Source organism: Limanda limanda, chromosome 19, assembly GCF_963576545.1.
Source record: "Limanda limanda chromosome 19, fLimLim1.1, whole genome shotgun sequence".
Lineage (NCBI taxonomy): Eukaryota > Metazoa > Chordata > Actinopteri > Pleuronectiformes > Pleuronectidae > Limanda > Limanda limanda.
The window spans coordinates 9936329-9951984 of NC_083654.1; the positions used below are offsets into that span (position 1 = coordinate 9936329).

The 15656-nt window shown below is 43.4% G+C and overlaps 1 protein-coding gene across 1 annotated transcript in view; it reads left to right on the plus strand.

Annotated features, from left to right (window-relative positions):
- kcnh8 (potassium voltage-gated channel, subfamily H (eag-related), member 8) overlaps positions 1-15656 on the plus strand; it is a 52703-nt gene that overhangs the window by 13596 nt on the left and 23451 nt on the right. Inside the window, exons 2-7 of the mRNA XM_061092853.1 lie at positions 2048-2281; positions 5788-5919; positions 8636-8763; positions 9413-9650; positions 9821-9978; positions 14581-14785. Of these exons, the coding sequence (XP_060948836.1) occupies positions 2048-2281; positions 5788-5919; positions 8636-8763; positions 9413-9650; positions 9821-9978; positions 14581-14785 (1095 nt within the window). The remainder of the gene's footprint in view (positions 1-2047; positions 2282-5787; positions 5920-8635; positions 8764-9412; positions 9651-9820; positions 9979-14580; positions 14786-15656) is intronic.

Consider the following 15656-nt stretch of genomic DNA (forward strand, 5'->3'; position numbering starts at 1 on the left):
AATCAGCCTTTGTATCTGTGTGTTAAAAGTCCCCTTTTAGTCCCAGTGGCTCAGTTTAACCCCCAGAGAGGCCCTCCTCGACCAGTCGAATTTGTTTCCATTTTTATTACCTGAAGCTTCGAAGAGTGGGTGTCAGGAGCGGAGAGGTTAAAGAGGTGGTCTTGCAACCAGAGTGTTGGCGGAGCAACATCCTCGACTGATTTAAAAATGTCTCACACTGGTTCCAAAAAAACAGTCCAAGTTGCCCGTAACATACATATACATACTGTATATCTTATATATCTGTGTCATGCTAATGCATTTGGCCCATCCCTTCTTGGAATATGGATTGAGCACACTTTCAGAGTTCTTCGAGAGTTGTAGCCTTGTTACAGTCACATGTAAATTCCTATGGTTCCATTCATACTAATGAGGGTCAGCATCTTCCAGTATCTATTCCAGTAGGTGCATATATTGTACTTGGAGCATGCTTGGTATGTGCAGTCACAGATTTTTGGCTCAACGCAGACGTCCTCTATGGAGTCCATCTGTCCAGATATGGGTGGATGATGAAATATACATCACGAGGTTCATAGCGAACTCCTGGCAGACACAGAAACTATGAATTTGCCTTGACAAGAAAAAGATTTACAAACACATTTATCTTTTTCCTGTATTCTATATACAAGACATGTGGAAAAAAGAAAAAGATAAGACACACACTCAGAGATTTATTACATATGTGTACATTAACTCCATAAAGGCTATTTCCTCTACCCCCAGGCTTTTCTCTAAATTACTGGATAATTTATAAGTATCAATATTGAGCATCAATATTTGCATTGATCACTTACTAACATTGTAAGGAGTTGGTAATGTGATGCAGATAAATAATGATATCAGTAATATCTCAAAAACCAAAGACCAAACTCTCTGGAGGTCTTGATGACATTATAAACTATCTAAATAAATATCCTTTTTGCGATTAAACTTAAACTGTTATAATCATTCATAGTGTTGTTATTTCTTATATCAAGGATATCATACCATTCATATAAAGATAGAACTGGAAAGAGATTTTAAATTATATCTCCCCAATAAGGTCAAATTTGGTGCGTTAGCCCATATCCCCTTAATCGAGAGTCTGACACTCTGAGTTCCATATCGTTCTCATGCGACCAAATCAGCACAAAAAAAATCATTTTCATTTCATTTCCAAATTTCATGACCCTGAACCTTTCTCTGCTCTTCCCCTCGTCTCTCAGCTCTCTGTGTTTGGATACACAGCTCCTGTTATTTCTGCTGTCACTCCTCTCATTATATTCAGCCGTGGCAGACAGATGCTTTCAGTAAACAGTAAACTGCATGCTACCAGCTCAGCATTAACACAGACAAGCACATTTAGCAGCTTAATAATGAACGTGGTGGAGGATTGAGCAGAGGAAGTAGAGACTGAAACTAACACCTGATTGCTAACGTTAAACTGTAAGGTAATAGATTATATAGAGCAGTGTTTAAAGCTCGTCCTACTGAAGGTGGCGGAATTAAATCCAGTTTAATGCTTAGTCAATTTTAATTTAACATTGGTAATGTTAATTAATAGATATTTACATATATAATAGCTGCTTTACTCTATATTTTGCTGTGCTGTGAATCTGAGGGATTGGTCCTAGAACCTCCCGAGTTTCTCAAAGGAGCAAAACTAATGACTAGTTTAAAACTGTAGTTTGGTAGTTTGGTCTGTGATGAGCTTTACAATTTTTCCTTTTCGCCTCGAGTCATCAAAACACACTGCATGTTAATTTTTCTCATTGCATTCAGTGTGAAGTTATGTTAAACACCCTTTGGGGCAGATTAACAGCAGGACCTGAGATTTGTGCTATGCCAGGATAAACTTGCTAACTGAATAGAGAATCAGCAAAAAGAGCAAAGAGACATCCGCTAGTTTCTCTAAATATGGGTACACAAGAAAAGTAGTGTAAGGAGATCCACAACTCAACCTTCCCTCAACAATGTCATCACCTCAGCTCCTTGCCTTCTTCCTCACCTCTCCCCCTCTCTCCTGCAGACAGCAACTTCATCCTGGCCAACGCTCAGATGTCGAAGGGCTTTCCCATCGTCTACTGCTCCGATGGCTTTTGCGAGCTCACAGGCTTTTCCCGGGCCGAGGTCATGCAGAAGAGCTGCGCCTGCAAGTTCCTGTTTGGGCCCGAGTCCAGCGAAAGCATCATCCTCAGCATTGACGAAGCCTTGGAGGAGCGCAAGGAGTTTAAGGACGAGATCATGTTCTACAAAAAGACGGGTGAGACTTGAGCCGCTTTCAGACGGGAACTTTGCAAATGTGAAGTTTTTCATTTCACTTAGGAAAAATGCAGAAGGAGGTTGTCCGAGTCTGACACGTTCACAACAGCAGGAACAATTCCGGTGAGGGGTGGAGTCTGGGTAGATCCTTCAGGAAGCACCTGATGCATAAACTACACAGCGTAAATCTCATGTTTGTGATTATGGCCACAACGCCGGCCAGAATCAGGCCTCATCACCCAAATATCTCAAATTTTGTTGTTTTTCCAATTCAACATGTTTGTCTAAGCCCTTTTTTCATCCTAAGATATTTTTATTCTTTTTCTTTTGTGTATCCCAACACTTTTGTAGTTTTGTAGTGTCCGATTAGAAATCATGTGATTGGAAAGATCACAAATCTTGAAACAGGGGGTCTTTCCTCCTTAGGAAATAACAGGCTGCAGCAGGAGTCAGCAGAGTTAATACCAGTTTTCAGTTCCTTACCAAGGTTAAAACCTCGAAAACAAACTGATGCACTGGGACAACAGTGACAAATTTGATTTGATTGATTTGGTTTGCAGGAAGGAGGAAAATGATGTTGGCAGAGATTTGAATTTCTTTGTCAGCCAGTCAAAACATCACACCCAACCTTTTCTATTAGATTTCAACCTTTCAAAGCCTTTATTGAGTTTTGGAATATGGCATGAGATATATCCTATAATTTGTGTTTGGGTGCCAGTCAGAAAATGTCCGGAAAATGTCAAAAGTAACTCACTCAGGCAGAATTTAGTTTTGCTGTCTGGTTCGGTGGTTGTTGTCTTTCTTTCCTTTTCCCTTCCTTCCCAGTTAAAGTAAATGTTCTGCTCTTCTGAGACCGAGCCCAGTGATGTCACCATGAAACCAGGGCAAGTTGACAAGCACAGAAAACCATTAGAGAGCACATGCAAGGCGTGATTATCATGTCTGACTTTTCCCGTATTTTTCCATAAATTGATGACCATCCTCCGCAGCTATTTCTGAAGGAGCTTCATTTAAATCAGCGGAGATGGGGCCGTGAATCTATGAAGTGACGCTTGGAGGAACGGACGGAACTTTTTTAGTAATTGGCTCATTCCCATTAAAAGGTGATTAAACAGCCACTACAGTCCCTCAGTTGATATTTTAACGGCGATACATATTAAACTTTCATAGCTGTCAGCCAGTGACTCTTTAACCCCCGTCTCCTTGAAATGCACCGAGCCCTGCAGCTGGCCGTGGCGTGGTGCGGTTTGGAGTGTCCCTCTCTGATTACCCCGGCTGGCCACTGAACAAAATGGAGTCAAAACTAATGAGCACATCTCGGCATCAGCTGGGAACATGCTCGCTGTGATGTGGGACGCTGCCGTGTGCCCTCTGCATGTTTACTGCACTTTTTTCCCAGCTTAGGTTTTCTGCCTTGCCTTGCAGCAGATCCAGTTTGTGTGAATCTGAAAAGACTTTAAAAAGGGGAAAAAACTCATCGACAACGTTTGTGTTTGGGTGTGAATTTCTCTGCAGTTACACCATCACACTAATGTGTTATCAGCTCTGCATACGCTCTTATTTGTGCAGAGCAGCGGAGTGTGAGGGTGAGATTAAACATTCATTCTTGAGCGTGGAAACATGTTGACAAAACACTCTCACTGCAAGGTCCATTTAGCTGCTGTTCTGCTGGCTTTTGATTTTCTTACATAATCTTCCTGAGCAGATGGAGCTTTTCCAGTTGTCATGGAAATATAGATAACCAAATTGCCATTTGTTTCTGAGCTGGTTGAAGAAGTTGCACCCGCCAGCTAAGAAATTGAGCGATTTGAGATGTGATCTGGGAAAAAGGCGCTGTTGTTTGTTTTTTTCCGAACCAGTTGTTTGTGACTGAAGCATCTGAAACCATTTACCGATTGATTCCGTTGCTCGAAGCAGAACTTAATCTTTTCTGTATTGATTAAAGGTAAATGACGATTTCGGGTTGGAATATATATGCTGCTTCGAATGAAATACACCTGGTGGGGACACTGCGCCTTATTCAAGAACAGGTTTTTTTTCTTAAGTTATGCATAAAAGGTGATTTCGGGGAAAACTTGTCGCATTCACCAAATTTCAAGTTAATTTGCATTAATTATGCCAGTTTACTGTCCTTGTGCATGCTTCATCATGCTTGAGCACCCCATTTACACACTTTCCTGAAGACAGACGAGTGTTGAATCTGATTTGATGTGTTTATACAAACTCACCATACTGACAAATAGAAGAGAAACTTCAGATAAGCGAACCAACATGTATAAACATGCATGTAAGGATTTATGATGCTGTACACTGCTCTAAACTGATTCATACAGGTCTGGTGGTGTGTGCATGTGTCAGGTGTTGTGCCACATTTCTATAGTTTTCCCTTGATTGGTTCCTGAAGCAGATTAAGCTGACGCCTCACTGCAGTTTGCGTAGAAACAGCTTTCTAATGCCATCACAGATGTGACTGTCTCCTATACGCCGCTCTGTGTCTCGCTTTATTGTCTTTTGTCCCCTTGCTTCTCTTCCCTCCTGTTCTCCATTACTTTACCTTTGCTACTTTACATCTTCCTCTGTCTCTCTCTCATTACGCTACGGTTTTATCCCCCTCCCGCCTCTTGTGCCATTCCCTCACAGTACTGTTTGTGCCAGTTGGCCCGGCTGTCTGTCTCGCCGTGCTTAGCTGATTGACTCGGTCCTCCGCTTGTCTGCCTGAGAGAGAGAGAGGAAGCTGCGTGTTCGCAATCAGGAATGCTCTTTTCTCGCAGTGTGTGCTCGATAGCACTTCCTTGTGTTGCAGGCATGCAGATATTCAATCAGACACACACACATGCACACACACACACACACACACACACAAATAACACTGTAATTGACTCATCTTCACACCAGGAATATTTAGTGAGGGGGAGTGATGGGAGGGAACTCCGTGGGAAATCCCTCTTAATCAGCGATTCAGTTCTATTTACAGCATAGTCAAAAATAAGCTGTCTAGCATGACCTCTGCTGTGAGGACGTCCGTCTCCACCAAATGTATGCACAGGTAAAAATAGAGAAAAGATGACATTTTGAGGTTCCCCAATGAACAGTAAAAACTTACGAAACTGAGGCATTTCATAAACCGAATAATCTGTGTAACGTTTTATCTTTTGATAAAGGAAAGCAGGCACACACACATCCTCACAGATACTGACCTGCAGCTCCTCTGAGAAACTATCTATTTAGCAGGAGATGGGACCTCAGAGATCGGTTCATCTCTCGCTGTGCTTGGGGAACGATGACTCGCTCTATTTAAAGGCTCTGCTTCTCCCAAGGGACTTCCAGCTGTAGATAGGCTCACTAATAAGTCTGGGAATCTGTCTGTCTGTCGATCTATGTGCACATACACACTGAAGTACACACACACACACACACACATTGTAAATCCATTGTGTAGTATAAGGTATAACCAAAGCTGGTGTATATAGTATAACTGTGTTAATAAGTGTTTTTTCCCCCTTGCAGCTGTGCTGTTCTGGTGCCTGCTGGACATCGTGCCAATTAAGAACGAGAAGGGAGACGTGGTGCTCTTTCTGGCTTCATTTAAAGACATCACAGACACTAAAGCTAAAGCCATCCAAGAGGACAAGAAGGAAGGTCAGTTTGATACCAGCGAAATTCCACAATTATCAAGTCCATAATTCCAACAGAGTGCTCACACACACACACACACACACACACACACACACACACACACACACACACACACACACACACACACACTCACACAAATCTTCACAAAGTCAGTGTGGAAGAAGCAGTGTGAATTCTCTAACACGATAACAGACGAATAGTGTGAGACTATTCCTTGTTATCCCTGAACAGTAAGGACAGTAGCCATATATGTTACGAGCTTCTTTCTCTATGTTGGCCTAATGTTAAGATTCAGGATATGAACTCACACATATATTAGATATACACATATGTATAATTTTTACAACACAAAAACCCATTCAACCTGAATTCTGTGTATAGATCCAGGAGCCTTTCTTGGAGGCGTTTTCTTCTTTCATTTGAAATGCTCTGTGGCACAGTTTGCATACAGGCTTTTGGTTATCTTCTTGATTCTGATGGTCCATCAACAGAAACAACTGTTGGCCTCCTTTATTCCACAAGTCGCGGCTGCTCATTCGGAGCCCACTCTTGCTGCCATCTTTCCATGTGCTTGTTGTCATTGTTGCTGTCTCTTCCCTCCTCTGTTTTCTTCTTGTTTTTGACATCGGACTAGAACTAGTAGGGTTGTTATGCTGCTCGTATGTTGTGGTACAATAACATCTGCAGTACCTGGAATTGGTATCTTCTGTGCTGCATAAAAACGAGGTGTGAGAGATCTTCAGAGGTGGGTTTATATAGGTAGTTTATGTCCTTTATTGATGAGGCATAGTTTAAATGTGAACAGGAAAGAGATCAGGGAAGACATGCAGCAAATTCCCGGGTCTGAACAGAACCTATGGCCACTGACTCCTTCAAAGTCAGTCCTCTTAAGAAAAACATAATTTCTGACTCATAATGTTCAACCTTTTGCAATAAGGAGCAAGTGCTGCGTTTTCATGCCGCACACATCGTAGGTGCTTTAGGTGGTCACGGCGGATACAGCACTGCAAGGTACAGACATACTTTGAAGACGACGAGTCAGATATCTTTGTCAGAACTTTGCCCTTCCACCATTTTAATGATATTCATAACTGTAAATACAAGCGACGACTAGAGGAAATTAAGTTGCAAAATTTGCACTCAAAATCAATTTCCTCAAAGGATTACCTTAAGGGCAACATCTAAGTAAAAAGCCAGAAGCCACCTACAAAGCGAGAGAGAAGGTCACTGTGCGTGCGTGTGCTTCTTGCGTGTGTGTGTGTGAATATGTGTGTGTCAGCAAATTGACTTTTCTCACCTATAAGACCTCCCTCCCCTGGATTTGCTTAATTACTCTGATCACAGTAAATGAGCGAGAGCAGGAAGCAGAAGTTATTTTTGCCAACGTAAATGCTTTTGATAGAAACAGGAAGAGGCTGATGCAGCACGGGGGTGTCGACTGACAGCAGCAACGAGTGCAGGTCTGACAAGCTCATTTAAATAAGAACATGCCTGGTAAGTCTCACGGGGCAACTGTATTTCTTTGTTGCCATTCTCAGCGCAGACTTAACAGGATTGAGCTTGTTTTCCGCATGTTTAAGAGTTAATGAGTTAACATGTGCGTAAGAAGCTTGTTTAACACCAAGTGAATAAAGAGAAAGAAGGGAACAGCAGGAGATGCACCAGGGTTCAGTGGGGTGTTCCACCCTCCCTGCTGAGGACACAGACACTTCAGATGTGACCCAGTTAGCCTCCTGTCCAATGCACTGACGGGTCAATGCCTGCAAAAGAGGGAAACCCGTCTCTGACGTCTTCTCTCCATCTTCTGCCTCCTCCCTTCTTTATGCTTTATCCTTTCTGTCTTGATTTTTTCTTCTGGCTTCCTGGCGTCCTTTCCTCGCCCCCTCTCTCACACTCCATCACCTCTATCTGTTCCACCTGCTCTTCCACCCAACCTCTCTCCCCCTCCTCTTCAACACGACACCTCTACCTTCACATGAATGGCTATAAACGCAGAGGGAAATTTATTAGATCTAAAAATAAGCGTGTCTCTGTCTCGGCGCCCCGGCCTTATCGCGTCCCCCAAGGCTGTGCCGTGTTATGGATGGGCCCTGTCTGCTTCGGCTCAACCGGGGTCCACGTGCACACGCCGGCAACACACGCACACACTTTCCAAAGGACACTCAGAGGCAGTAATCACTTCAATTCTTCAGCTCTCTTATTGCCGTTATAGGCCCCCGGGCCAATCTTTTCCTGTGGGTTCATTCGTTCGTAGCAGTAAGAATGGGGATCATATACCCATGGGCAATAAAGTGCCCTCTGCCATTACCCAACTGCTCAGTCGATCCCGCACTGTACTACACAGCTACTTTATCTACTTCTACAATACACTTGGAAGAGGCACACACACGCACGCACAGACCCCAGCCCCAGTAGCAATCCATCATAGCTAATATACCACACTATACTTAACAGGCTCTGTGCCCCGGTGCTGACTTTTAGAAACCAAAAGCTGCTGTAGTTTTTGTTGGAGATGGGATGTACACAATAAGGCATTATCAACAAAAACAACAGTAAATGCTTAAATTAATTTCACTCATAAATTGTGGAATTTGCAGAGAAATCACACATTATTCCTGTTGCATATGCATGTCCTAAATAGGGATTCAGTTAACCTCGGGGGTTGAGGGGTTGTAAGGTTGGGGGTGTACTAACTTTTTGTGTGTGTGTGTGTTGGCAGAGCGACGGCGCGGCCGGGTGAAGACCGGCTCCCATTTCAGCTCCACGCGTCTCCGGAGGAGCACGGTGCTCTACCACATCTCCGGCCACCTCCACAGCAGAGAGAAGAGCAAGATTAAACTCAACAAGGTATCATCTGACACATCGAACAACGGGACAGGATGGAACACGATAAAGGCTCTTTGAGGAGGGGGTGGGGGGGCGGACTGTAAAACATTGGGGAGTGAGGCGACAACTGCTGTTACACAAGAGATAAAATCACTTGGCAGGTGAGGAGACAAATTGTCTTTCCGGGTGGAGAGGTGATCTCCTGTAAACAAATCTCTCCCGTCCCATTAGCTGATGCTCTGTACCACAGATTAGTTTGAAGGAGCAAGGGCTCATATTATGTGCAGCTTAATTTAGTCTAATTTAATCCCAATTATTCTACTTGGGAAGCTTTGTTGGCGAAAGAGAAACATTTGCATGCAAGTGAGATTGCGTGTTTTACTGTGATGTTCCTGTTCGCTCCCTAGTATTAAAGATGGAGCCTGGCTGCAATATGGGTCATAAATCCTGACTCCTCCATGTTGGTGGATGGGACATAGACCAAATTAAAAAGTTGTGATCAATCACATGTAGGTTAAAGTGCTAATTTTCCAGTAAGCGTGGCTTTAATGAGTTATTTGAGGCTATAAATTATAAAAACGGTGTGAAACGTTACAATTGACAGCTGAGACTGACTCCTGATTGGTCGAACATCACCACTGAGGTTCCACGTTTGTCCCACCCTGTCCAGAATGTGTTTGGCGATCTGCCCGCTCTGCCAGAGTACAAGGTCGCGGACGCCAAGAAGTCCAAGTTCATCTTACTGCACTACAGCACGTTCAAGGCCGGATGGGATTGGTTGATCCTGCTCGCCACCTTCTACGTCGCCGTGACGGTGCCGTACAACGTGTGTTTCATCGGCGATGACGACGACCTGACGCGCAGCACGACTGTCAGCGACATCGCGGTGGAGATCCTGTTCATCATAGGTGCGTTGTAAGGTAGATGGGAGCAGATGTGAATACGATTTATACGACTCTGAACTGATTGTAATTAAGTAAGACTGTATGTATGTGCCTGTGTGTGAATCAGCTCTTCAGATATAGAAGCCAAACTCACAACTCAGTTTCTGCTTTGTTTTTTTCGGCTTTCCTCTCAGACATTGTTTTTAATTTCCGCACCACCTACGTCAGCAAATCGGGCCAAGTGATCTTTGACGCCCGGCAGATCTGCATCCACTACCTGACCACATGGTTCATCATCGACCTCGTGGCCGCATTGCCCTTTGACCTGCTCTATGCCTTCAAAGTCAGCGTGGTGAGTAGTCATTGGACCGTTTCCGCCGCTTCATCAGCAGCCCCCCCGAGATTTACTCCAGAACATGATCAATGATCGACTGTACAATCTCATCAATTGTTACTTTCCTTATAATATAGAATATAGATTTTTCTGGTCAGTTAAAACATTAGGTTTAAACAACGTTTTGTCTATCTAATATAGTGTATCTACAATTACAATGCAATACTTGTCAAAAGAAAGAATGAATAACAATGAGGAGATGAAAGAGTAGTTGTGTCAATGATTGATATTCATGAATGATGGATCGTCCAGTGGCGGAAATCCTGTCACCTCCAGCCCATGTAGCATTTGATATGAATAGATTGCGCAGATTGTTCCCAGCGCTGCTCCAGTGCCTCTTTGATTCTGTGTATTGATTCCACACAGTGTACGTGCTGAGAAAACAATCAAACCTGTATCATTAAAACCATTTCCTGCTCAGCTCCAGTCGAATACATGACCCCCTTAAAAATAGCTGAGTGGAGGAGGAAGCACAGATCTGGAGCAATTAGGCCGAGCGTCTTGTCTCTTCTCCGGTTGAATGATATCACCCATTGGCAGCGCTACCGCTATAGGGAGGCTTTGATTGGTTGCCTATGGAAATGTTTGCTTCCTGGCTTCTAATTTGGAGAAAGCTGTGACTTCATGCTGCTGTTTGTCGTCACTCAACCACTTCTAACCAGTAAAGTACAGTACAAAATAAGGGATCTTCATTATAAACGGACTGTGACCTATAATGGAGAAGAAAACGAAGAAAAGATGCAGGTACATATAAGATATAATGAGAGTGGCACCAAAACCGAAAAATCACAGATTCATCATTTTTCATTCCCAGATCCATAGATTTTTTAATTTATTTTTATTTTAATATTATTTTTTGTCACACAAATCTTTATTGACATGTCAATGGTTACAATAACATCCATAAAAAGCCTAAATTGACAAACAATCAATAGAAACAGGTGAAAACCCCTTTTTTCCCTGTGAAGAAAGCAAAACAACAAACAATAGACGGTTTCTGTCCCACTGTGAAGGGGATTCGTTGCGTGTGGAAGGGTGGGCACAGCTCCAGGCAGCTCCAGGTGAAGGTGCTTTTTTTGGTTACAGACTCTATTAATGGAAATACCACGCGCTCCCAGTAGGTCAGGATTAGGGTGTAGGGGCTACTGGGCCACAGGTTCCCCTGCTGCTGCCGCCGGGGGAGAGCGGAAATGGCCGGTAATTGCAGAGCGTTCTGCGTGATGTTCCCTCTGAGGACAGAGCATTCACACTCGTGTCGCCTTCGAGGACGGAAGCCATCGTTCACCAAAATGAGCCACGGGGCCTCAGCCGTGTCGCATGTCCTTTCGGATTTTTTTTTCATATAGTACTGTACTGTATCTTAATTTGACCCTGACAGACATGTTTTGATATTTCACAAGGATACAGCAAAAATTTGTGACATGCTGATGCTGGATCTGAACAAATAATTTGACAAAATGTATTTAATGAAAAGACAAACCAAAACACATTCATTCTGTGTTTTGTTCCTGATGTTAAAGTAATTTGTAAGTCACTGTCTATCACTGCACATCCAATATACTGATAATATGCACATTTTGCTGAACTCAACTACACTTAAAACTTAAAAATTCCTGATTCACTACGTTTCCTGGGCCTGGAGCCCTGGGTGCTACTGGAGACCGACATTATTTTTGCTCGTTGGCCTGATACCGCTGCATCAATAAAAGGAATAAAAATAAACGGGCCGGTCTAGCTGTTGCGATTGGCTTGTAGGGCTGAAGTCGTGGCTGCAGGGGGAGAAATAATGAGGATTCCTCGAAAGTTACGGTCTCGCGTGCACAAATGCTGCCATCAAAAAAAAAGAAGGGGGGAAGTAAGCAATCAGGCGGCTAAATGTAAATTTCACACCTGACGACCAGAGAATGGGTGTGCATTGTTTGGTACATTATGTTGCTTACTGCTGCTGCTGCTGCTGCCGCTGGAGGAGAATGGGATGTGGTGCTGCCTCCTCTCTCCATAGGTGGGATGTGGAGGGGTGATAGATGATGGAGAGGAGATGGAGCTTCTCCCCAAGGCTCAGTAGGAGGCTTCATTATCACTAGTGCTTGCACCGGTTCTTTATTTCTCACAGTGAGAGTATGGGAGGACCAGCATAAAACATATGGGAGACACAAGCAGGAGCAGCTCTGATAAGGAGAGTCCACACACACACACACCTCCTCCTTTTACTTTACACACTGACCTTGTCACTCTCTCTCTCTCTCTCTCTCTCTCTCTCTCTCTCTCTCTCTCTCTCTCTCTCTCTCTCTCTCTCTCTCTCTCTCTCTCTCTCTCTCTCTCTCTCTCTCTCTCTCTCTCTCTCTCTCTCTCTCTCTCTCTCTCTCTCTCTCTCTCTCTCTCTCTCTCTCTCTCTCTCTCTCAAACACACATATCATTTATCACCATTTGTTTGTTGCATATGTCCCACATCCTCTCTCTTCCCCAGTCTATTCATTTAAGTTATACTGTACCCTTTCTATGGATTTTCTGTCCCACTTTCTCAGTCTCCATTTCCCAACAGCCAGTCCCCTACACACACACACACACACACACACACACACACACACACACACACACACACACACACACACACACACACACACACACACACCCTACCTCTTTATAGAAAGGTAACAAAATACCTTGTCCTACATCCCTCTAAATAACATCTAGTTTGTGCTTGCATGCCTGTGTGTGTGTGTGTGTGTGTTTGTGTGTGTGTTGCCTATGGGGATACAAGTCCCAAATGATTGTTGCCTGAGGAGCAGGCTCATGATGGATGACATTCACGTCTATAACATACAAGTGCGTCAAAGGCGTGAACGGGAACTTAGTTGTGCGTTCCTGTACTTAAATCTTTTCGAGGACCATTTGAAGCATATACCCTATAGAGTCAGTGAGGACATTTTGACAGGTCTTTACTTTATCAATGGGCTGTTTAGGGTTCAGACTTGGTTTTAGGGCTAGGGTTAAGATACGGGTTAGGCATTTAATTTGGATGGTTAAGGTTAGGGTAGACGGCTAGCGAATGTATTATGTCAATGAGTGTCCTCACTAAGATAGAAGTACAAAGGTGTGTCTATGTGTGATAGTCAGTAAAGGGACTGACGGAGTAAAAGTACAAAAGACAACGTGAGAGAAAACGACATTAAATGTAGCTACAGGGAAACACTGTACGGCGATGGTGAGGATTAGAAAAAACGACAAAACAAACACCTGCCGGGAAACGCCTGATTGCTCTAATTGGCAGTTTTATATTCAAGGATCCTTCATCAGGAAACATTCATAAATATAGATCAGACTGTCAATGTGTTCAAGAGCCATTTGTAATTATAGAATACAAGAGCTGTGGAGTGATGCGTCATGTCGGAGAGAACCTGACGCACGGTCAAGAGCTTTGTGTCACTTGATGCTGGGCTGTGGTTTCGAATGTGTGCGTGTGTTAAGTCCTTCCATGGGATTTATCGTCTAGGAGTTTTCAACCTGGGGTTCGCGGCCCCCTAGTGGTCTGCGACGACATTGCAGGGGGTCCGCAGGGGGTCCAGATTACTCGTGAATATCGTGAAAAATATCGAAAATAAGAAAATATGTCTCAAATAATATAAAGGTGCTGGTGACCATGAGGTTTTTTTTGTGACATGACATATTCTGCATTACTTTGTCATCTTCCCTCTTCAGTTGTAGCCCCAGTTTATGTTGGTTGTTATTGATCACCGTTACTTTAACGTTCTCTCAACACGTCAGCTACATGTCTGTACATTTAAGTCATGAAACGTTATATGTTGATGTACATTTGGTTCTGAGATGCAGTACAACTACAAACTGCATTTTAATTTTGTTTTCAATTCTTAAGCACTGAAAATCAACCGTTTTTGTTGTTTTTTACACAGATTTTTCTAGATTTGTTTGAGGTTTTTAAGTAGATATACCTAGATTTGTTTGAGGTTTTGAAATAAAACCAACATGGAACACCAAATGCTAAAACTTCCTTCTATGCACAAACACACACACACACACACACACACACACACACACACACACACACACACACACACACACACACACACACACACACACACACACACACACACACACACACACACACACACACACACACACACACACACACACACACACACACACACACACACAGTGTAGGCACATCAGTGGGCCGGGGATTACTTTCTTGTCAGAATGGTGGTCCCTGGGACAAAACCAGTTGAAAACCCCTGGTCTAAAGAAAAGAGACGAGCGCCGTCTGATCCTCAGTTTCTTTCTGTCTGACAGCGCCCGCAGCACAAAACCAGGAAATCACACGGAAATCTAAAAAGCTGGTTTATGTTGTCGTGATATGAGGGATGAATCGTGTTGCCTTCAGGAGATGTAGGTCTCTACGGTGTGGCGCTGATATACAGTGATCACATTGTTGTGTGTTTCCAATGTCGTTCCAACACATGAGGATATGCCCTTTATTTAAAAATAAAAAGTCCTCTCCTGAATCCTAATAATAAATCTCACCTTGCGTCCCTGTCCTTGCAGGTGTCTGTGGTCCACCTGTTGAAAACGGTGCGTCTGCTCCGCCTGCTGCGGCTGCTCCAGAAGATGGACCGCTACTCGCAGCACAGCACGGTGGTCCTCACCCTGCTGATGTCCATGTTCGCCCTGCTGGCCCACTGGATGGCCTGCATCTGGTACATCATCGGCAAGATGGAGATGGAGGCCAACACCTACAACTGGGATATCGGTGAGTGCAGCGAGTGGGATGCCAAGTGTTGCCCTCAAATCCAAAAACCACCTTCCATTCCCTTGCTGTTCATGATGGCACCATTCCTTTTCAGCCCACTGGGGGTGCTACTGGGCCCTCGACCAAATGCAGGTGGCGCATCTTCAGCTTGGATCAGTGTTACTAAGGGATTTAAATATGATTAAGGTGTGTGTGTACTTTCCTCAAGCAAACACCTTTTATGTGATTTCCTTTTTGGCTTTGTTAGCATGAATCATAACAGAACATGACGCTTTAAAACATGGTGGAGATTCACCAAATAAAACTCCCAGGATATGGTTGAATTTATCCATCCATTATCTATCAGATCAAGAGGCGGTGTACATCCTGGAAAGGACACCTTCGTATTGCAGGGCCAACATGCAGAGGCTACAACCACACAACTAGGTTTTAGTTTGAAAACGTTTCACTAGTGCTACGTTGTTGAGAAACAAAGACACATTTGCTTCCTGATTGCTACTTACTCAGTCAAGACTTGACTAGCAGTGGTGAATACAAATTGTTGTATACAATTACTGTCAGAAACAGTTCCAACACTTTGTCTTTCCAAGAAAAGAAATCCCTGCTATTACTTTTTACAATTTTTTTTTCTCATTTGTAGTATTTTCCTCTAGATATGAAATCAGCTGCAGAGAAGACAATCTGCTTCCTGTTTATACCGTCAAATGCTCAGTGTGAAACATCAACACAAGGTCGGGAACATGCAAACAGGGGCACCTCTGCTGAATTGCAGATAATGCAATTGCAAGTCTCCCTTTGTGATAAATAAACAAGTTATAATAATCCCAATAATGACCAGGAAAAAAAGTACCATGTTCTCTTTATAGAAAAT